This window comes from Amblyomma maculatum, chromosome 1, assembly GCF_055883805.1.
Source record: "Amblyomma maculatum isolate TAMU_Amacu chromosome 1, ASM5588380v1, whole genome shotgun sequence".
NCBI lineage: Eukaryota > Metazoa > Arthropoda > Arachnida > Ixodida > Ixodidae > Amblyomma > Amblyomma maculatum.
In genome coordinates, this window is record NC_139344.1 from 433,899,373 (window position 1) to 433,923,367 (window position 23,995).

General features: G+C 46.3%; 1 protein-coding gene across 1 annotated transcript in view; it reads right to left on the bottom strand.

Annotated features, from left to right (window-relative positions):
- Nucleotides 1–23,995, bottom strand: part of LOC146209427 (NADPH oxidase 4-like) — a 186,018-nt gene that overhangs the window by 32,566 nt on the left and 129,457 nt on the right. Inside the window, exons 5-10 of the mRNA XM_084600221.1 lie at nucleotides 22,841–22,938; nucleotides 18,272–18,299; nucleotides 16,204–16,276; nucleotides 12,322–12,402; nucleotides 8,574–8,727; nucleotides 7,610–7,852 (exon numbers count right to left, since the gene is read on the bottom strand). Of these exons, the coding sequence (XP_084456347.1) occupies nucleotides 7,610–7,852; nucleotides 8,574–8,727; nucleotides 12,322–12,402; nucleotides 16,204–16,276; nucleotides 18,272–18,299; nucleotides 22,841–22,938 (677 nt within the window). The remainder of the gene's footprint in view (nucleotides 1–7,609; nucleotides 7,853–8,573; nucleotides 8,728–12,321; nucleotides 12,403–16,203; nucleotides 16,277–18,271; nucleotides 18,300–22,840; nucleotides 22,939–23,995) is intronic.

Below are 23,995 nucleotides of genomic sequence, written 5' to 3' on the forward strand. Positions count from 1 at the left end.
TTCCGTGTCTTATCAAGCTCACTTTCATGTTGACTTATCTGAGATGCCTCGCTCTCAAAGTTTTCTGGCCCGCTATTTTCCGCATTTACCACTGTTTTAACTGCCGTTTCCTCCGCTGTTGATTTTTCTGAAATGAGCAGTGTAGCTAGTTCTCGCGCCTTTGAACGTGTTAAGGCCTGCACATCTCTGTCTCCGAAAATCAGAAGGCAAGCTTTGACCTTCTCGTAGTTGTCCGCGTCCTCCTTGTTTAGCCGCGCGACAACCTCCGCTGCCTCGCAGGGCAGAACCGTCAATAATCTCTGAGACCACGTGTCTCGCTGGAAGGACAGTTCTTCGCAAGTTCGCTCAAAGTTACCCAGATACAGACCGATATCCCCTGATATCACATATGGCTGCATGTACTTTGACATCTTGAAATCTGCCTCCTTGTTGAGAAGAGGTACCGCTAGCTGGGGACAATTGCCCGACCTCTCGCTCAACTCTACTTCTAATTTCCGGAGCTCAATTTCTAGCTCCCGCTTTTTTGCTTCTCTCTCAAGCTTCTCACGTTCGTGCTCCCTTTCCTCTTTTTCTCTCTCAAGTTCACGCTCCCTTTCCTCTTTTTCCCTCTGACGTTCGCGCTCCCTTTCCTCTTTTTCCCTCTGACGTTCGCGCTCACGCCTCTTTTCCTGTCTGAGTTGTTCCTCCTTGTTTTGGGCGATGAGGTTCCATGCTTCACTGAGCTCCTCATCATCGGCTCCCAAATCTGTGATTGCCTTTATAATCAAAGGTTTTCGTGCCAAACCACTTGTATCAATTCCCAATTCCTCACACAATTGCAACAGTTCCGGTTTCTGCAGCTTTTGTAGGTCCATGATCGCTCCGAGTGTCGGCTACTTCCAAAACAACAGTGCAAACTACCAAACCTAAAGGCGTTTCAACACTTTTTTTACCAGTTCTAAAATCTAACCCTGTTCTAGAACCTGGTCCACATCAGAAGAAAAGCCAAGCACTCACCCACACATGCGATCGATGTTCCGAGCTGCTCTCTTGTTGGCCGATTGTTGCGCCTGCTTGTTGCTTGAGATGCCACCTCCGATCACCAGATGTTGTGGCTTGTAGCTTCAGATCCACCTCCAATCACCAGATGTTGTGGCTTGTAGATTCAGATCCCAACGCTGGACACCAGTGTTGGGGCTTGTAGATTCAGATCCCACCGCTGCCACCAGTTGTCGTGACGCTGGGGCTACGTCGACCCGGCCTTCACTTGGTAGCGTGCAGAGACTCGGGGTTGAAGTAGGATTGAATCTTCGAAGTCGGTGAAATATGAACAAGCAGGTTTAATGGCACTTTGAGAAACTTATTTACAATATTTACACGAAAAAGAAGGGTACATCAGCAAAATGGCAAGCGTTAAGAGTTCATAGCGAGAAGCGACTGGATGAGCCGTTTACCCAGGGCCCAGAGCGACATTTCGTGCTCTGCAGCGTCCTTAAAAACCCCCTATGTCCAGCCCCTCTCTGAAGATGCTGACCAACCAAATCCAGGGCACGCCCCTCAGGTATCGGCATCCAATCGAACACATCACTGCACTGATGGTCTGAAGCACTGACTGGTCCGGCATTCATTCGTTGGGCGTGATCACTTGTTGGCGGGAAAAGCTTGGGAACGGCGAGGAGAGGAGGTACATTTCTATTCTTCAGCAAAGAAACCACAGGCTGGTTCTGACAAGGGGTTTTACTTCTCAGAAACCCGAGTGCACGTGGCGCCGCATAGGGCTCCCAACATTGTCCCTTTTCGACAATTGCAAATCTTTCCTGCATTCCCGGGAAATCACTTAATGGCCGTATGAGTCATGCTCCTTTCTTGTCCTGCACGTCAGCGGACATGTCACTCTGTCGTCTCCTTTGGATAGGAGGCATTCATCACTGGAGGATAGCACTTCTCGACTGGAAGGGTGAACAAAAGAAAGAAAGCACTTCCTGCTATTTCCCGCAGGGGGACGTTTCTTTGTGTTTTTCCAGACGTTCTCTTGACAGGGTCAATTTGGCATTTGCAGGTTGTCCACAAAGCAAAACATGCTTACAAAACAGGATTCCTGGAAACAGGCTCACTTAGAGCCATTGGACCATCACCACATATTCACAAAACTTATCCATGCCCACAGGCGAACAATAGAGCGCGCAATTGCGGATGCTTGGTCGTAAATCGGCATCCAATCGAACACATCACTGCACTGATGGTCTGAAGCACTGACTGGTCCGGCATTCATTCGTTGGGCGTGATCACTTGTTGGCGGGAAAAGCTTGGGAACGGCGAGGAGAGGAGGTACATTTCTATTCTTCAGCAAAGAAACCACAGGCTGGTTCTGACAAGGGGTTTTACTTCTCAGAAACCCGAGTGCACGTGGCGCCGCATAGGGCTCCCAACATTGTCCCTTTTCGACAATTGCAAATCTTTCCTGCATTCCCGGGAAATCACTTAATGGCCGTATGAGTCATGCTCCTTTCTTGTCCTGCACGTCAGCGGACATGTCACTCTGTCGTCTCCTTTGGATAGGAGGCATTCATCACTGGAGGATAGCACTTCTCGACTGGAAGGGTGAACAAAAGAAAGAAAGCACTTCCTGCTATTTCCCGCAGGGGGACGTTTCTTTGTGTTTTTCCAGACGTTCTCTTGACAGGGTCAATTTGGCATTTGCAGGTTGTCCACAAAGCAAAACATGCTTACAAAACAGGATTCCTGGAAACAGGCTCACTTAGAGCCATTGGACCATCACCACATATTCACAAAACTTATCCATGCCCACAGGCGAACAATAGAGCGCGCAATTGCGGATGCTTGGTCGTAACACTGGCCACAGACGGCGGGAAGTGGCACTGCTGAACGGATATGCCGCCTCTTTTACGCTTCCAACAAGATCACTGCGGCGCGTTTCCTTGTTGACAAGGGAGGAGAAGTCAGCGTCATTCAGGCCTCTTCAGCCGATCGCAGTCGCAAAGAAATGACCTCACCCCTTCAAGCCATAAACAACTCCCCCATACGCACGTACAGACAACGGTCTGTTAGGCTTAACCTAGGATCGTGCCATACATTTCGCTGTAGTTTCATCCTCGCCGACGTCTTGCAAGTTGTTCTCGGCGCTGACTTCCGCAGTTTCTTCAACCTGGCGGTCGATATTATTGCACATCGACGCATCATCCTGGGACAGAACCTATTCGAGCTCTCGTCCCCGCTTCGCCCTACGGAAACATTCCTGCCGAGTTCACCAACATTATCAAGCCGCACATCAGAGAGTAGCCAGTGAAACATTCAATGACCCCCCACATCATGACTTCTGGACCGCCAGTGTTTGCTTGCCCTGGCCGCCTGTCTGGAGAACGCCTCGCTATCGCTCGCCGTGAGTTTCAACAGATGTTTGAACACGGCATCGTGCGCCCTTTCTCAAGCAACTGGGTGTCGCCACTCTACATAGTGCCGAAGAAAGATCTGGGCGACTAGAGACTATGTGCACATTACCGACCGCGCCCTTAACGGCCACACTTTATAACGAAGATATCCACTTTCTGTCACCGGTGCATCACACAATGCAATCGGCGCAGTTCTTGAGCAGCATGTCTCTAGTTGGCGGCTTCTGGTTTTTTCTCACAAAAGCTTTACCTGAGATTAAACACAGCACATTCGGTCGAGACCTCCTCGCGGTATACCTGGCCACTAAGCGTTCTCTACACTTTCTAGAGGGCCGAGATTTTCATGTATGTCATCACATATCATAAGTCATTGACGTCTGCCTTCAAACGTAATCACAGCGCCTATAGAGCACGCGAGATTCGCCAGCTGTGCTTTATCTTCGAGTTTAAAGTGGATCTTCGTCACGTGCATTGGCCCGAAAATGCTTCTGCTGATGCCCTTTTCCGTCTCGGTGCTATGGCGTTTGAACCACAGGTGGACATAGAGGAGCTATCAACAGCACTGCGCAACGACTTAGAGCTGCATCGTCTTCGCTCCTCCTCCACATTCCTGTACTTCTCTCAGTATTTGCTGCCGTTTTCCTCCACGTTGCTTACGTGGGCGACATCAACTGGTGTTCTGCGCCCATACGCATCTCTGGTTTTCCGTCGCACCATTTTCGACAAACTGCACATTATGAGCCACATTGGTATTCGTGCGACACAGAAGGTGGTCACATCTCGTTTCCTGTGACCATGACATCAATATCGATGTTCGTCGATGGGCCCGAACATGCCTACAATGCCACCGCGTCAAATTTCACCGGCATACTGTCACGCCTGCCAGAACTTTTCGGCCTCCCCCCGCAGGTTTTCTCACGTCTACATAAAATCGTTGGACCCCTCCCGTCATTACGTGGGGCCTCTTATCTACTCACATGTGTGGACCGTTTCACTCGCTGGCCCGAGGCGCAGCTCATTGCTGAAAGTACAACAGAGACAGTTGCTATGACCTTGATGGCCGGCTGGGTGTCTCGTTTTTGCTGCCCCTCTGTCGTCTTCACTGACGGCGGTCGCCAGTTTCATTCGGCCCTATTCACCACCCTTGCCAAGATACCGAGTATCGGCCACATCTACAAGACCCGTCAAATGGCATGGTAGAACGTCTTCATCATCAACTGAAGGCTACCCTTACCATCTATCAACCGAGGGGAGTCTGGTCTGACCACTTGTCTCTCGTCCTTATGGACATTCGCTCTGCACTGAAAGGCGACACAGGCTGCTCCTCTGCTGAGCTAGTCTACGGCATTCCCATACGCCTACCTACGGAATTATCGCCTTTGTCCCCAACACTCATACATGATGAAGTCGACCGCCGATATGCGTGAATCGCCTGGTGACGTCATCACCAGTCGTGACGTCATGATTACATCACAGTGCAATGACATCATAAGCCGTCATTGCCATTACTCATGACTATTATGCCATTACTAATAACTAATTAGTACTAGTTAGTGACTAGTTAGCCATTCGTTAGTACTGGTTAGTGACTAATTATTCATTATCACTGGCTTGTGACTTGATAGCCATTAGTCACTAGTACTACACCACTGATGTACCTCGCCAGATGTGATGTAGGAGTTGTCCGAACACTCTCGGCCACCGCCACAGCGAAAGGACGAGTTTGCAGTCAATGTAGCTCTCGCTACAAAAACAATGGGGGCACGTAAGCAATGCTCTTAAGGGTATGACGCGAAAACATAGGCTACCATCCAAGATATAAAACCCCGATCTAAGTCTTATGAATGTGCTTGAGTTACTCTTAAGTAGCATACCTGACGTAGCTTCCAAAAGCGCTGGAAGAGTGATCCTTATTCCACCTTCTTATCTCAAATGTGGAACCCGAGTTGACAGCCCCTCTCAACTTTCTGTATAATGCTGTCTCGTTAAGCGCGCAAACCATCGAAGAATCAGTGCTGAGCATGTCTGCTGCCTGCCTGTCCCGTGATTTTCCTTCACAACGCCGATGCCGACATCCATGCCGACGCCGGATTTTCTGAGTAGCATGACTTACAACTTTGCCACTTTAAAATATGAAAAGGGCCCGTTTTATCGTGAAAGTGCCTTACCAGCACAAGACAAAGGAAATCACAGAAAATAAACATGTAATCTAATAAAAGAACAAGTGCACATGGCGACGTCGCCTTGCCTCCTAAAACAGCACACCGATTAGGCTAAGATTTGTGTTCCCTTCCTCTGTCCTTGTTTCATTCGTGCAGCTTGGAAGATCAGCAAATTTCGCCATCTAGTCCGCTCGAAAACATCAAGATCGAAAAATATTGTCGTTCTTCGTTTTCAGTCTGTCCTGCTGTAACGTTTTGTGTCACATGGACACCACCACGAGGACACCAGAACCACGTCGTGGGAGCGGAGATCGCAGTCAAAGGAGAGATATGCCGTAGAGGAGGGCTCCGCCATAATTTCGACAACCTGGGAATTTTGCCGTTCGTTGGCATCGCACAGCACATGCACACCTTTGTGTTTCCCCTCCATCGAAACACGGCCGCCGTGGTCAGAATCATACCCGGGTGCTCCGGGGGATGCAGTGGGGTATTTTAGCTACTGCGCCACCGTGGCGGGGAATGCGGGCAAACAAGTAGCTGCAGAAGGGCGCGGGCGATACAAAAGGTATGTTTGTTATGTGTTCAATATGTTGGTACGCAAACTTGGAACCTAGAAGTGAAATTCAAACTTGCCTACCACTCAGTGGCCAACCGCTTTGGTAGTGCGCTCAAATATATATATTATTATAAATATATCAATACGCTAAAATTTTGGCCCCATGTGTGGGGTAGAGAGTCCAGAGTAGTGTCTAAGGATTCGTTAGGATCGTACGCGTAAAATCGCAATTCTAAATATACTCTGATTTTCCTGGGGGAGTTGCACCATCAATCTTTAGAGGTCCAATTTTGTCAATATTGGCGTTTGCAAGGAGGTGCGTGCATGGCGAACCAATTTCGGGTGATTGCTTCTGGCTCTAAGGAGCTGGGACTGGTACTTCACCACCGCTTGCGGTGGGGGCTAGCCTGCTACTGAATGTCTATCTGTTGTAGGCCGTCATTGCACCCGCCACAACAGTAGTGGACGACGGCTGTTGCGACGGGCAACTTTCTCGCTTACTCCTTCTTCTTTCTTCTCTATTTTCTCTTCAGGCTTTCATAGAAGCTCCCTCCCTTGAATCCTGGAGGCGGCTGATCCTGGCCCTGATGGGGCTGGGATAGGTAGGTTATCACCGCTTGCGTCCTCCTTCTATGTGAAAGTTGAGGCGTATGATCTCATGTGTAGAGTGACTGTGGTAAAATATTTACCCTATGCGTTTTAACTGATTTATTTATAGGAAGGGAAAGGCGCGGTAACTGTCTCACTTGTTTTCTGTGGACACCGCAACCGCGCCGTAAGGGAAGGGAGGAAGGTGGGAGTGAAAGTGGAAAGAGAGAAAGCGGAGCCATAGTGCAGGGCTCCGGAGTAATTTCTACCACCTGGGGATTTTTTACGTGCGCTCACATCGCACAGCACACGGACGCCTCTTCGTTTCGCCTCCATCGAAACGCAGCCGCCGAGGTCGGGTAACCCCGGGTGCCCCGCCGGGGTGGTGCAGTGGTAAGACGCCCGACTACTGTGCCGGAGTACCCGGGTTCGAACCCGGGTACTGCACCACCCGGGCTGGGGCCCCGTCGGGGCAACCACTGCCTCGTGCGGACAGAGGAGAGAAAGCAGAAAAAAAAAGAAGAGGGAGAGAAAGACGCGCGCCGCAACAGCCGTCGTCCACCACCGAAGCGGTGGCGGGTGCAATGGCGGCCTACAACAGGTAAAAATTCTGTGGGGGCTAGCCTGCCACCGAAAGGCGGGCGTTTGTGACAAAGTAATACTACTAGTAAGGCATACTGCCACAGGACGCAACAGCCGTCGTCCTCCACCGAAGCGGTGGCGGGTGCAATGGCGGCCTACAAAAGGTAAAAATTCTGTGGGGGCTAGCCTGCCACCGAAAGGCGGGTGTTTGTGACAAAGTAATACTACTAGTAAGGCATACTGCCACAGGGAAGAAATAGGACGGCATTGAAGATGTTAACAAAAACTACTGCAAACACAAGAAGAGAATCCCTGGCGATGAAATCCCGTACCTGGCCAGGCTTGGCCAGCATCCCCTCCTTGGCAAGGCGTAACTCGATGACCGAGTCGTGATGCGGGTCGCCGCCGGGCGCCTGCACGCCAGCGGTGTCGCCTGTAGTGGTCCCCACGCTGCGGCGGAGTGGTTCGCCGTGCAGCTGGACAGCGTCAAGCCGCGCGGCTGAGCGCCGTCTGTACAGCCGGCAGCAGGCATCCAGCCCGAAGAGCGCAAAGGCCGCCAGCATCCATTTCCACGTCTACTGCAGCAGACCGCCACGCCGGCCGGCACGTGCGCGCACGCAGGGATAAGCGGCTTAAGGGCTGATTCGCAATCGAAAAGCGCGCGTCAACCAATAAACCGCCGCGGTCATGTTGCAATATATATCATGTATATTTGACGTTCAAAGAGCAATCTTTCTTGACAGTGATTTATCGCGTAGTGTTAGGCATCACTGTCCGTCTAAGCGGGGAAGGCAACAAAGTCCACTTTCCTGGGAAGCTTCTCACGGCAAAATCGAAAAGATAGCCCCTGCCTTAAATGGTTTTGATTGTCTTTGTGCCCATTACGTTTTTGAATAATGAAGAGTCGTTATCATTTACCGCATTCTCGGTCGTATTCCCTACCGCAAAATCAAGTTTTCTTTGTTCTATCGTATCCGTTCACATTCTATTTTACATTTAATTTCTTTACCCTGGGCAGCACTAAAGCCCGACATTTTCACCCTTATTCTAAACTGTCGTTTCGGTACTTTCTATAACTATTGAAAGTTCAGATCTTCCGGACAAAGTCAAGACAAAAGGTAAGACCCAATAGCCATAAATCTAAAACAGTCATGGCATGTAAGTCATTGTCTTCGGAGATTAGGTTCTTCTGTATTTACAGGCCACACTTTTTAGAAAACTTGAAAGCTTTCATGGCCCAAGCTCTACATCGCAGACAGCGCTTCAGCTGTTCTCAGATCCACAGGGCTGACCTACCTCACTCTTTTGAGAAGTGAAAATTGGAGGCACGAAGCAGACTCCAACGTCCGGCCGTGGCTCTGGGTAAGGAACCTCGTCTTTCCTGCTCGTGTTCAAGAACTGGCACCCGGGAACGTGCTCGTCGGTGTTCACTTGCTCTTTCAGAACTCCGCTGCAGCATCAACACAAAATTATAATTGCTCACTTGCATGTTTACGTTAAAGGTCGCATGAAAAGCTATTGCTTTACTAGAACCCATTAGAGCATTACAATATTACAGTATTAGAGCTAAATGCTACAAAATGCGCACGAGCAGTAGATATATTGGCGATCGAAACTGATGCTCCTCCTCTCCCCTCATTTCAGCACACACCTGAGTGCAAAGAAAAAAAAATTACCGACGATTACGTTACTTCCTAATGCGATATTTGAGCGCAGCAAATAAGCTGTTTCACCTTTTCGATAGATTGAGGCAAAGAAATCGAGCAACACATGTATGCGCTATCACAGATTTTTTTTTTTATTTTTCACACGTATTCCTTTAACAAAGACTCCACTAACGGTTCTTGACAGTCATGAAGGAAGCTTTGTGGTCGGAGAAATAGACTCATATATGTTCGACTTGGTCCCTCTGCTCTGCCAGCTCGTTTAGCAGCAGCAGCAGCAGACGGAGGACTTCCACCGGTCGTCTCGCTCATGGCTCAGAAAGAACTGGCAGATAATTTCGCAGTGGCGAACGGCAGCGGCAATTTCGGCTCGGGCGGTGCACATATACAGATCCGCCGCCACCGATCTGGCTCTCTGATTGCCACCGCACAGGGGTTGCATTGGAGGAGGAGCGAAGAAAGGAATTAAGTTCGAGCCGGCGCTTTGACAACCGGAGACTCGCGGGAAGAGGGGGGAGGGGGGAGGCGTGTACACCCAGCGGCAAACGATGGGGCAGAAGTGCGCGCAGCAAGCGGACAACGCGATAAAGGGAGGAGGGAAGAGATAGCAGCGACTGACTGATGCTGCTGACGCCGATAGTGAGTCAACCCCAGCTGCGGAGTTGGTTTCAGGGACAACGCCGCCGATGCCGACGCAAACAATATGATACCCTCGCTTCCGCAGCGCCAAGAACCAGGTCTAGCCGTGGGAAGGTGGTCACGTATTCGTCGACGTGCCGGGGCCTACGTAAAATAACCGGCGCGTCGGCAACTGAAGAGCACCCTATCCGCCACACAGGAACAGGGGGGGGGGGGACCCTCCCGTCCGGGGGGGGGGGGGACCCTCCCCTCCTCTTTCTGCATGGCGGCGACGGTGTTCTATGCAGTCACGTCCCCGCCGAGGTGGTGCAGTGGTAAGACGTCCGACTACTGTGCCGGAGTACTCGGGTTCGAACCCGACCTCGGCAGCTGCGTTTCGAAGGAGGCGAAACGAAGAGGCGTCGTGTGCTGTGCGATGTCCGCGCACGTTAAAGATCCCCAGGTGGTCGAAATTACTTCGTAGCCCTCCACTATGGCTCCTATTTCTCTCTTTCCACTTTCACTCCCACCTTCCTCCCTTCCCCAACGGCGCTGTTGCGGTGTCCACAGAAAACAAGTGAGACAGTTACCGCGCCTTTCCCTTCCTATAAATAAATGAGTTATGCAGTCACGTTATCTTGACTCTCTAGCGGCGTCAGCGGCATCCAGCGGTATCAGTCGGTCGCTGCTAGCGCTGGGGGGATGAAAGGGGGGCGGAGCTGGTTACGAGGCTGACGACGACGCCGACGCCGACGCGAAACCTAGGAACGGACGCCAAAGAGCTGCGCTCTAAAAAGAGCCAAGAAAACAAGTCGCGACGTCGCCCCACCGCGGCTTCTCCCGCCTACGACTCTTCGGAGCTTCCACTTGGCGGGCGCACCCAGCACGCCCCGATGATGTTTTCAGGATGGGAGTTCGCAGGGAGGCGTCGACTAATCGCTGGGAGCGATCGCCAGGAGAACTTTTTAAATATTATTTTAAAGTTATAGTTTTCATGCAAACCGTTTATTGACTCGCATGCTCACAAAGGCCACCTCAGTGGATTTCTTGCATTAGAATATTACCACAAGAAACGTTACAGGACCACTTTAAGCTGTTATCCTAATAACGGCGCACAAATTCGCTGCATATCAGGCCCTAAAAGGGTGGATAACTAAGATAGTTAGTACATACTTCAAATTTTGATTAATATCGTTATAAAAAAAATGCTTTTTTGAGCCTAGCACGAGTCAGAGGAAAGCAAGAGATTCGACGACATTTGACAAAGAAACAAAACGCGCGGGTTTCCAGTAAAGAATGTTAGTTGTCAGTTCTCAGTTAGTCCTCGTTCTGCGTGTTTCTTTCTGCATCCGTGTTCTTTTTATTCTGTTGCATCCAAAACCTGAAATACCACGCCTTTTCATTTCAACTAGGTAAGACTTGGAAGATCGAAATTCCGGCCTCGGCGGCTGCTTTTCGATGGAGGCGAAAAGGACGGCGCCCGTGTGCTGTGCGATGTCATTGCACGTTAAAGAACCCCAGGTGGTCAAAATTTCCGGAGTCCGCCACTACGGCGTCTCTCATAGCCTGAGTCAATTGCTTTGGGACGTTAAACCTTACAAACCAACCAACCAACTTGGAAGAACGAGCGGAAATTGATGCAATGTTACTAAAATCAGGGAAGCGTAAGTAAATATTTTAGCCTGTTTTAAATGTAACCGCTATTACATATTGCCGCAAGCCATTCAAATCTTTATTTCTTCATTTTCGACAGCCACTGGCATGTGGCCTTATCACTCCGATTCTGGCACGGGGATCAATTGTGTATTCTTTGTTCACGCTCGCTGTCGGGAGGCACGGCACAGCTCTATCGTTTTCTTTGTCGCACAAGATGTTCCGAGATGCATCTCGAAGATTCCGGCCACTCGCGTGTGTTTGTGAAATGTTCCAGGTTGTGCTAGTCACCGCTTGCGGCTTTATCTCGATGTTTCTTAGCCGCCTTTAAATTGAGCGTGCACCGCCGAGCACGATTGTTGCTATCGCCGCCGCCGATTACTTAATTATTCTGCAGGCGCAAGTCAGCCCAATAAAGAGCTTATTCAAGTGAAGTTCAAGCCTCTTCATTTGTTAACAACGGCATTGTCACCACTATGTGGCAATATTTAAACTACAGGCTCAGTTTTCATTTTTTTACGAATAAAATCATAAAGATTTAGCTCTGGTTGCACTCAAGATCGATAGATAGCTGCACGAATATATTTTCAGATCCTACTCGTCCAAACTTTTTCAATGACACTGATTTGGCGTTTTGGCGTAAAGTTCAATAATAGTAAACAAAAAAAACGGTAATGTGTATTTAATTAGATAACACTTGGAATTAGTGTAGTGCAATCACATATGATATAGGCCATTCAACGATATACGACAATTCTGTAGCGCTTAGATCAATATTTACTCAATATATAACGCTGTTTACATAGGAGCCACGTTTTAAATATACACCAGAATTTTCTTCATGAAAGATGCATTTCTAATGACGGATGTATACGGTGGCATTTATTTACCAAAAGCAAACCGCAATGCATTCTGCAAAAGATGTCCGTAAATGTTAATTGCTCATCTGACCTTATACATACAGCAGAAGCCTGTTTGAGATACGCCAGTCTACTCTCCTCCACAGATTGTAAAGTTTGTTTCGGATTTAAAGTAGGAAACGCTAAGTTCCCGGTATATTCATGACATGCACTCAGACAAACAGCCCCGCAGACTGCATCTATCCTTACCTGAGAGGGTGGAATATGGCAAGAACCAGGAACAGTAGAAGCAAGTGATGGGAATACCAGAAGAGATCGTAGCATGACCTCCTGCGGAAAATTGAATCCTGAGTAAATATCTGCATGATAGCCGCGGAGGTCGAAGCAGTGCTTAGTAGTACCAGCATCCGTAATTTATGTTGTCAACACTCGTCAGTCGCATAAAACTATAAGACGTTTCTTGGCACAATAATTTTATAAAATTTAATCGCCCTCTAAAGCATACACGTTAAGGTCAAGAGAGTTCCTGTAATCCGTGCGTGGATAGATGCTTCGTCAAATATCACTACCATTTTTTCTTAAACTCCTATATCGTAACACGTTACTGAAATCTAAATAGATGAAATGCAATTACCTGCGCTTAAATTTATAAATGCACATAACACGAAAGATAGGCGTTCTCAATGAACGCCATTGATCATAGCTGAAACCTTCACTTCGCTTAAGCCCATCGCTCGCGCTACGGTGTGGAATGATGTCTAGTGTTCCGCCCATGAAGGCATGACAAAACAGCCCCAGTACGACATAGGCAATCATAATGGAGTGAAGAGCTGGCAACCAGTTGACTTCCTAGTATTGCCATACCCATATATGCGTGACAAACACAGCCATTTCACTCTTTTGGGGGAACCATATATATCACACGGAAGAGGAGGAACCTATGAAAACATTTTCTACATACTGATGTCTTATTTCTGAATTCTCGCAATATATAGACACGCTTATCACCTCTAAAAGAAACCTGTAGAAGCAAGCACCTTCAGGAGCGTAACTATGACGGTATGGGTAAACACGCGGTCGGCGAGACGAGGGGAGTGGGGATTAAGAGTGAAAACTTTGTTTTCACCTCTGCACAACTTCAGGAATACAAAATGGCAAGAACACAATACAATTAAAACTTTTGTAAGCTCCTGAAAACAAAAAAGCAACACCTACACAAGAAAGCAGCAAAGGTCTGTCATCAAGCACTTGTTTTTGAAACCAGCAGCAACGATGCGTCCGACCATATTTTGTGACGTTTTATTCCGCGATAGCGTAAGGGCTCTGACTGCGAAAAATGTAATGTCGGTGTTGCTGCTACCGTTTCCGTTGTGACGCGGAAATCAACAATGAATGAAAGTAAATAAAAGTACCCCGAACATACCGAGACTCGATCCCCTGGCCTTGTGAAAGTTCCATACTGTTTCGTTTGAGTAAAGGGGTGGCTTGTGTAAGGTTTGTCCTAGGCTATGTCATTACAAAGGAATTATTACGAAACTAAAAGAAATGAAGCGAGTAACAGAGGACATTTTTGTAAATTTTGCAATTTGCTAACATGCAACATGCTCATTCACCGCCGTCGCAAGTACGTTGCTCGCGATTACAGCATCCATAACATGTAGATTGCAAAATCTTAATAAGTGGCATACCACGGTGTAAATATTTCATGTGACCTAGAATGAATACAGCATGTTAACCCGACGATAAATTCTGCTAATCGCGCTTTAAGTGATATACGACGTAACATTTCTCCGATCGCTTCTTTCCCTATTAAACAACTTTCTCTCCAAACAATTGTGCACCGCAAACAAAAGTATGCTACTGCTGTTTTTTATCCATACCAAATAATCCTAATAACGCCCTCAACAAATTTCAGAACAAACCAGCGCGATTCATTTTGTCTAATTATTCCTACTATTCGAGTATCTCAGCCTTAAAAGCGCAAGTAAAATTACCGTGTCTAACCTCGCAGCGTAGAATTGTGCGTCTTAACTTTTTTCATGCTTTTTTTCACTCTTTGCCCTCTGATAATCCGTGCATTATTTATGTAATGAGAGAGTGGGCGTTATATGCATACAAATACAACTAAACTCACAAGAAATCTTTTCGATAAGCCGCTGGAATACTTTGCGGTGTCGAGAAAGAGAGAGGAAGGTGGTTGAGCCCACCGAATCCCCGCTCCAGCCACATTAATGCAGTTTACCCCCCCCCCCCCTCCCCCAGGAGCATACTACTACTTTTCAGCAGTCATTTTTCCTGAGCACAGCACAAGACTGGAATGGCCTGCCCACCGATGTCGTCACAATACTGCACGCCTTGAACCTCAGCACGAGATGAATGAGCCGAGGGAGCGGTATGCGTCACGCGGCTACGGTACAAAGAGCCCGGCAGAATAATGAGCGGCGACCACGATACTGATTATTCAAGCGGCTCATCGAAAACATTTCATTGCGATTTTCGTTATATTTGTTAGCGCATATAACGCCCACTCTCTCATTACAGGAAACATTGGAGGAATAAAAAACAACTGCAGTTACAAATAACTGCAATAGCTGCAATAAATAAACGAACTGCAAATAACTGCCATAAAATAAACTGCAATTTTGCGTCGATATCATGCAGGCAGCAACCAGAATTCGACCAAGAGTGATTTCTTTAAGGTAGATGCCGCCACCATGTTGTCGTGTGTCGCGCTTCGCACCCTTCCCGCACTGTGGCGCCATCGGCTCAAACTGTCACCGGGCGTCCGGGCAAGCGCCCGCCGTGTATGCTGACTGCGAATTTTAATGGACGCGGATCGGACGCGTTTCTGTAACTAGATGTGTGATGACTACGCTGCCGACTAACAGTGCGGAACGTTCGTATGAGTCGTCTTCGTCTTCTACAACTCGTACTATGGGCGGATAATAGTGCTGTGTTGTGAGTAGTACGCTGCGGTGCGGCTTAAGACCAGGAGAAATGAATGAGAATGCAGTACCACCTGGGTTCGGTAACGCTATCGCGTACCACTCCTAAAGGCGGAGCTTAAGCGGCCTACCATTTTTTTTTTTTTGTTTGCATTCACTTGGATTTGATGTATACTTTGAGAAAAGCAACAACAGGATGTAAGGAAGCGACCGAATAAAATTTAGTGGGCACTCATGCTCCTTCATTAAGGCTATGACGCGATAGGAAACGCTCAAAGACGCTGGTTGCCCACTTTTTTTAATTTTCTAAAATTTTGATTTGTTCTCTCATAGCCAGCTGGGCGATGAAGTCGCTGTTAAGCTCGGAAACTTGATGCGTTTCAGTGCGCCTTCAGCGAAACGATGCAACGCCGGGGGAATCCACCGTTAAGGCTATGCTGCAATAGCATTTCAAACACACAGACAATGGGTTTTGGTTGTTTGTTGCTTCACTTTTTATGGTTTCATTTCTTACTTTTGTATACTGAAACTTAGCATCAGTAAAACATTGCCTTTCCATTCTGATCATTGTAACACCTTTGCACCCTCCTTTCTCGATTTGTTTTTCATTTCTATAATACATTACTTAAGCAGTTAATAACAAGGACTCAATAATTCATCATATCCTATCCCACACGAATCAATCATCCATCACTAGGACCACAAATTAACATTTTGAGGTTGTAAGCGATATCTTACAAAGCTCTTTCGGCCGAAAAGCCGTCGGCGTTCTAGTAGTAGTTGACGGCGCCGCGTAGCGAAAACAATCGCAGGGCTGCGTTAAAAAAGCGAGTCATGGTAGGAGGGTGGCAACAGAGGGGCGCGGTTTTGTTGTAAAAAGACACCTCCGGAACATATTTCGAAAATTTGAGGGGATGTGAGGGGGGGGGGGGGGGGTGCGGTGGCTATACAAGACGAACAACGTATGCAGGTGGGCTATTGTGTAAAATGACAATCATCTAAGTCCCACACAAGTGCTGATCGTGCCATTCCTTAGCGAACATTATAATGTGACAGTATATGCTATAATACGTTGTATTGTTAAAAAAACTGAGAGCTAGCCGGTTCGCAACGCGGGAGGTACGGAAGCTGAAGAACTAATCGCAGTTGACAGTGAAGCACGTCGCACGTGGTAACCATTTCTTACCTCACACACTTGAGCGATGCTACAGAGAGAAAAAGCAGGAGGCAGACCATGGCCAGACCCGTCCAGCCTGGAACTGAAATGAGGCAGGCGCACATACAACATAAACTGAATTCCGTAAGCTTGCAACATCAATCACACTTTGTCCCCATGGGCAGCCTTCCTTCATCACTCAATACAGACAATGCAGTAAGCTGCGGCAAAGAAAATCACGGAGTAGGGCTAATGGTAATATTAAGGAAGAGGACGCCAACACTGGCACGAACAAAATACAGTGAACAGGCATCCAATTCTCTAATCGGACAAAAGGAACTGCAATCTGAGATTCGAGAGAAGCCAAAGACAGCGGAGGCAGCTGAAACTCAAGTGCGAAAATGGCAAGTTGACGGGCTGCCAATCATGGCAATGATGATTACCTATATCGGCAATATGATTCCTCATATCACCTTCACGATCACACGATAGTTCACTGAACTCTTCATCGAGTAGAGTGTGTTATGTGTATGTTCAAATTCAAGGTTCTGCATGATCTACAGCAGAAACCTGCATCCCCTCTCCGCATTATTATATGACTACAAAACCTATTTTGGACAAGGCAGTTCCAATATAAGCATGAATCGTTAACTCACGTTACTCTGCCGTCGCCCTTGTCCGCACCGACGAGACATACAAGGATGTAAACATGCAAAGCTGTAAGTTGATTTACATGGATGGCAAAAAAAAAATAACAAAGGACGCATTTTTATCCAAGCGTGGTCGATTCTTCATTATTGATGGGGCTCTTGGTGTTCGTTACTTGTAAGGAAGCCTACCAGCTGAAGGCACCACTTTTAAATGAATACTCCCCAGGTTGATAACGAAAAAAGACGACAAAACATCGGATGCGTATGCGTGTATGCTTTTTGAGTAGGGAAATATTAAGGCGCGAAAAAGGAATACATTAGCAGGCTAGTTAAGATTTTCTCCCATTGATGTTTTTCAGGCGCCGTATTTTCACATTCCTTCTCCTCTCTTCAAAACGTTGCTTCACGTCTTGCTTAGATCCCTGCCAATTGTTATTTCCTTCTACAAATGCAGGCCATCACTGATGTGGAGATAGAAATAGAATGAAATATGAAGTATTTTTGAAATGGAGGCACCCTCCTGTGGTGAGGAGCATGTCTTCTTTTATAGTGAGTAGGTATTAACGAAGCAGAAAATTACGCGAAATAATGGCGCGGCAAGCAAATCCGTTGGAGCCTCGTTGATACCTTGTTTTTAAACGGATGTGGGGGAAAAACGTATTATCCGGGAAACCCTACGATCCGAACTGCGTGAGTTTGAAAAATAACAGCTACATAAGGTACAGAGACATTTAGAATTCAGACTGTCACAGCATAAACAAGGAGGAGGAGGAAAAAAGTAATGCGAAAGGCAGAGATGTTAACCAGAAATAAATCCGGTTGGCTACCCTGTACTGGGGAAGGGGAATGGGGGGATTAAAGGGGGAGGGTAGACGAGGAGAGGAGGTGAGAAAGTCACAGTCTGTCAATCAGGCATAAAAGTGTAGACTAGCCCATAGACATCAAGTATGAGCAGACCCTTTTTTTTTTTGGCTCTCTGAGAATTCAGTCCGTGTTTGCGTTGTCCCATGCGGGCAAGAGATTTAGTAGCAAATCCAGTTCGTAGAAAGTAATGGCAAGCCGGGATCGCGTCCTTGATTGCAACCGGGTGCTTCGCCCCCTTTCAATATTGACCTGGTCCGCTCGTATGCAAGCGAGTAGTTGCAGGTTCAACAAGATGCCCCTTAACCCTATTTCCAACCCTATGCCCACCGCGTTCCTCCTAATAAAGTCATGTATCCGCGGGAACGGGCGCCTCGTATGTTAGCTCTAAGGCTTTCCTTGATATTTCGCCCTTTCGCACGTATGTACTCTGCAGGAAGACAACAGCGGCGGATGTGTGCCGTTGATCAATTTTCATTTCACGAAAAATGCGAGAAATGTCAGATTTCTGATTTTTTTTTTCATTTAATAAGACTAGATTCCGAGACATTGTGTCTCGAGATAAAAGAAAAAAGAAAGAACCTTACCTGTCCTGAGTATCATGAGAAGTGGATCCTGAAGACAGCAAGAAATCAATAAGAAAAAAAAAAGAAACAGAACAAGAACGGGCATGTTTACACAAATGTACACAAGGATTCTATACTAACAGCATGGCATAAACACAACTGGCTAAATTCTCATATTCCTTCGCACGTTTGTACTGTGAAGGGAGAGCCATTTGATTCCCAATTTTCCGACTTTTTCGCCGCCTTTAACGTTTATTTGTTTCTCATTTTTCAATTAGCCCTAGCGGAGTGGCTCAGCAGAAATGGCGATCAGCTGCTGGCTCCGAGGATGCTGCATCGGCCCTTGCCGTGGCAGCCTCTTTTCGGTGCAGGTGAAAATCAAGGTACGATATCAGTGCACATTAAAGAACCTCAGGTAGTCGAAGTTTCCTGATCTCTTCACTACGGCGTCCTTCATAGCCTGAGTTATTTTCGACGCCATATCATATGAAACCAATCTTTTTCAATGATAGCGCATGTTTACAGCGCAAAGTAGTGGCTTCCTGTGGAATAGTGCAGCTCGTACAATATAAGACCAAATTTCTTCCTTGTTAATCAACTGCGGCTACTTTGATATTCACGCATTTTGTAATTAGTTCACTAGAAGTAGAGACGTTTACTATTTCTAATCGCAATTTCCTGATTACGATTTGAATGTTCTATATGATGGCTTTGTTAACGAATTCTTATGTTAAAAATCCGTAAGTCAGGTTCGTTTGCAATTACTAAAATATGTGCCGTTTTATTTAACGTTTTAAGTTCTTCTTTTTTAAATGTTATGCAACATTCTCAGATTCCAATCGCAGTTCAAAAGTTGAAGCTTCAGCTTATCAACATAATATGCGGCATTGTATCCTATTCAGCGAATTAGCACGAAACATGGAAGAAACAGACGACCTCTCGTACGTTTTGCCAATACAAGGCAGTAGCATGTAGACAATAAAAATTCTCGAACACATACGCTACTAGTTCACTATTTCTAACATACTTAATACAATAATGCTTTATTATTATGCCGGGATTCATTATATATTTTACCTCAAACGCGATTAATGTATCTCCTTCACAATAATTATGTAATAATGAGCAGAAACATTTATCTGTCAGCTGCTGTAAAGACTACTGTTTTATATAGACGCAAAAATTAAGAGTTTAGATAAGTATTCAATCAGAACGACGACTCGAAGAACTCTTCTACGTTTATTAGAAATTGACAGAAGGAAAAGGAAGGTTCACCTAATGAAGGGACCAAACCGACCAGCCGAGATTATCTGAACCGAAAACGCTTGCATTGGCTTGCCTCGTCGTCCGAAAGGTAAAATGTGGCCATTGCTGGGAAAACGTATTACCAGCTGCTGCAAAACTGGTGGAACATTGAGTGAATGTTCACTGGCACATTCCCAACATCCGTGCCTCAAAGTTATCAGCGCTAATTGAAACAAAATTAGCATGCAAAGTACTGACGGCGCTGCCTTATTGTGAACAGTTGGTTTTGAAACTGGAATGTGTTTTTAATGAAAATACATAATATAAGTTATATCCCGGTGGCGAAAGCAGACCATGAATTAATGTGCTGTTGGAACATACTGTGGCCTATTATGCAATGGGCGTTGCTTGCTACTGTGAAAACACTGACATTTGTTTTCCCATCGAGCTCGTGCCTATGTTTTAGCGCGGAGATGAAAGATAAAAATTGAAATATTGTTTGTTCCTGGTTTTATTATTTTTAACGTCCCAAAGCAACTAAGGCTTTTGTTTTTTTTTTCTTCCCCGTCATTTCTTACTGCCTTTCTTTAGTTTTTAGTTTGAGTCTTGTGTAATTACTTACTGTGCCGCCCCTGGGCTTGCTCCATTCTGCCGAGCGCTGCCCCACAAGCCCATTGTTGGCTTGGGCAGGCTCGTATTTGTATGTAATTTTTTTGAAATAAATAATTTGTATATATATAAAAAGGCTATGAGTGACGCCGTACTGGAAGGCTCCGGAAATTTCGACTACCTGAGTTTCTTTAACGTGCACTGACATCGCACAGCACAGGGGTACGTGGCTTTTCACATTCAGCGAAAAGCTGCCTCCACGGCCAGAATTCGCTTCCGCTTCCCTGGGCACAGAAGTCGAGGGTCCTAGCCACTACGCCACCATGGCTTTTTTTATATCTTTTTCTGTCATTAATGCCTTTATGTCACAACTAACCCAGACATGCCGGCCGACTTTGCACAAATGAGCCGGTTTACATGCAATACTCATAATTACAAAATTTTCAAATTAGTCGCTTTTTCAAATAGTACATTGATAAACTCACTCGGTACGCAAGCTGTTTTCAAACCATCTATTATCTCTCGAATAGACTTCCTAAAATACGCTTGGATTGGTCTGAAAGGAATATCACCACGGCGAACAGCCATTCGGCGTTTCCACACGCTATGAAAGCCTAATAACATTACCATATCATACGGAACACTGGCATCATTTTTTTACAGACCGAATTCTATTGGGATTTAAAGGAAAATATTTGTTCAAAGTTCGCTGTAGCACACTTGCCCCAAAAAACACCATCCCAACAATCTATAAACACATGTTCAACAGTCGGCTTTCTACATAAAATGCCCTTTACACCCCGTGGCACAAGGATTTCTTTTTTCTTTATCCTTGTCTTCACAGGCAGAACCTCTATAGCATTTTATAAAAGAACCTTTTCACAGCAGGCTGGACAGGCATTCTTTTTACACGTTTTAATACATTTTGCCTACACCAAGAAGAGTATAATGACCAGCACACAGGGAGACGCAAGGCTATTGGAATAAGATATTTGTAGAGCCTTTTTCTCTGGTGACATTGGTTAAATATTCCCTTGAAAATTTAGTACATAAGAACTATGTTGGTTGTACTCACGAAACTAACCACGCTTTCCACCAGCGAAGTGAGAAGCAGTTGACACCACGAACATTGGCGAAGCTCTTGCCAAGCGTAATTGACAAACGGTACGCAGAAAAGGATTCTTTACATCTCGTAAGAATAAGAGATGGTTAACTTGAGACAAAGAAAAAGTCAATAGCGACAAAGACTATCCACCGCCGCCGCCTAGTAGGGTTTTCATGAGTTGAAGCCCAGATAAAAAGTTCATAGACCCTGTGTATATTTAGTGTATTCACACTTGCACAGTGCAAAACCTGCATCACATACCACGACTTGCTCGCAAAAAATAAATTGCCTGTCGTCGCGTGAACAAACATGAACAATTGTTTTCTGCCCCATTTTTTTGCCTCATTCCGCGAATAAGTAATAGTCTCGAATATCCGAACCTTTGTTTACCAATAAACTTGTTTACCATTAAACTTGCCAAAACCCTAAACATTCATATAAATTGACAGCACTCCCACTAAGCTTTCAAAATACTCCATCATATTCACTGCCTGAATAATGGTTTCCTTGTATACGCAGAATATAGCTGTATCATTAGCATATGCCATAGTTATTATTTTATATGACTGTAGTGCAAACCCAGAAATTACATCATCCGCGAGAACAAGCCTGCAAAAAAAAATTCGATATATATACCGAAGAGCAAGGGCGACTGTGGACACCCTTGCCGCACTGACCGTTTAACCGGTATCATATCGCTAAGTACTTTATTTATGATTATTGGGATATTGCGCATTTTTTATGCCATGAGTACGCCCTCCACCAGATGCGATCACACGTTTATGTGCTCCAATATCGCGAATAACACTTCGCATGAGACCTGGTGAAATGCTTTCTCTACATCAATCTGAAGCATGGTTACGACACCATTCATGCAATCACAGCGCTCCAGTATATTCCTGGCTACTTGAATGTTAGTAACAATAGATCGACCTTCTATCCCGCTTGTGTGATGGGGGCCCACAAAATCTTTACTTCGGTTTTCAACCTCGCAGCAAAGACTTTCAGTTATATTTTATGATCTACATTTATCAACCTAATTGGACTATAGCCCGAAATTTGTTTAAGTTTTAAACTATCACCAGTTCTCGGTATCAGTATTGTGTGCGAACACGAGAAAGATGGGGGCAGCGAGTTGCAATCATATGCTTCTGTAAAAACATGACATAATATTGGTCCTAGTTTGTGCTTAAACATTCTGTAAAAGGATGAAGTAAGGCCGTAGGGCTTCTGATCTACAACTTGGTGGCTTTGCCTAGAGTAATAGAGTTTCGCGATGGTGCAGCGCATCGAGCACTGCACCCCCGCGATGGGACTGAAATATCGTGTCTTTCTATTCACTACTGTAAGATTACGATACTGAGCACAGTGGAAATTTTGCCTTTTCAGGCTTGCTATTGTGCCCGGTTTCAACTTGAGAATATACTAAGGTAATGCACTGAAAAAGACTCTACCCGCCCAAAATTAGCATTGTAAGAAGGCCGATCTGCACAGAAATGTTCATTGCAACTTGAAGCTCATATGTGTGCCTAGACTGAGAAGTAGCCTAAAATAATTTATTCTGCCGCTAAGCAGGAACTACGCTCACTGCTGGCAACATGCTTCATAAGCGTGATGTGCTGTCGGCTTACCTCTCCAGGATACCTGGCCATGTTGATGTCCACGTAGTCGTGCGAGTAGTAGGAAGAAAAGTTGCACGCGTTAACAAGGTGCGCTAATGAATGGACAACTGCAATAACAAGAGACAGAACGAAAACAATCAGGACAATTTATGTTGACGTAAAACGAAGCTCTGAGACTAACTTACAAGATCGACGTTAATCTTAACCATACTTCGAGCTCAAGCGTACTCCACAAAAATACAGATGTTGAACAAAAAAGAATACAGGCATGTGCAAGTGCATTCTCATTAATACACCTAAAATTCTGCCATTTTCACATATGTTAAAGCTTAAATATAATTGCGAAGGCTGTGCTAAAATTCGGCATTCATCAGACCCTAAGTAATCAGAAACTCGCGCATGGTAAATACTCACAGAAGACCAGGTTCGAGGTCAAACCCCGTGCTTAAAATTTTACATTCAAATTCATTTTAGGTGCAATAATTCTTTAGTAAAAATATTCACCCTGAGCTGCTTCTTACGTGCAAAAATTTCCCATTTCTCTGCAGTAACACATGCTATGAAGCTCAGGCTAGCCATCGAGTATTAAGGCGGGGACACATGTGCGAAAAACGAGTCCGATCCCCTCCGGCGCGCCGCGTCCGGACAAGTCCGATCCGGCAAACCGGCGCTCGCCGCTTGCATCCAACCGGGCAGATGTCACCGGCAGTTCGCATGCGAAGCCTGGCGAAGCGACGCTCCGGCGAGCGGCAGCAGCCAATGCGAGCGCGAACAGCGATAACGTCACTGTGACGCAGGAGAGCTGTGCGGTGGAGCGCCTTTCGGCTCCATCCGTCCACGCTCCACCGTCGAGGTGCTGCCGAGCGGACGACGCGGCCGCGCTGGCCGCTGGCGTCTGAAAAACCCTTCAGCATTGCTTCTTCGTGTACATAAAAAGTCACTAAGTACAGGACATATATTATGGTGAGGCAACCCAAAAAAACATGAAATAATGTGCCTCTGCCCGTGCCACTAGGTATAACGGGCTTAAAACTAAGTACAGGACTGTCAACTACAAGTAAATTGTGAAGATCGCCGGCCAATACTGAAGTGCTGTTACGAGTGATAACTGCGACACAAGCGAGTTTGTTCGCACAACCACTGCTGCTGCCCGGTCGATCGCCA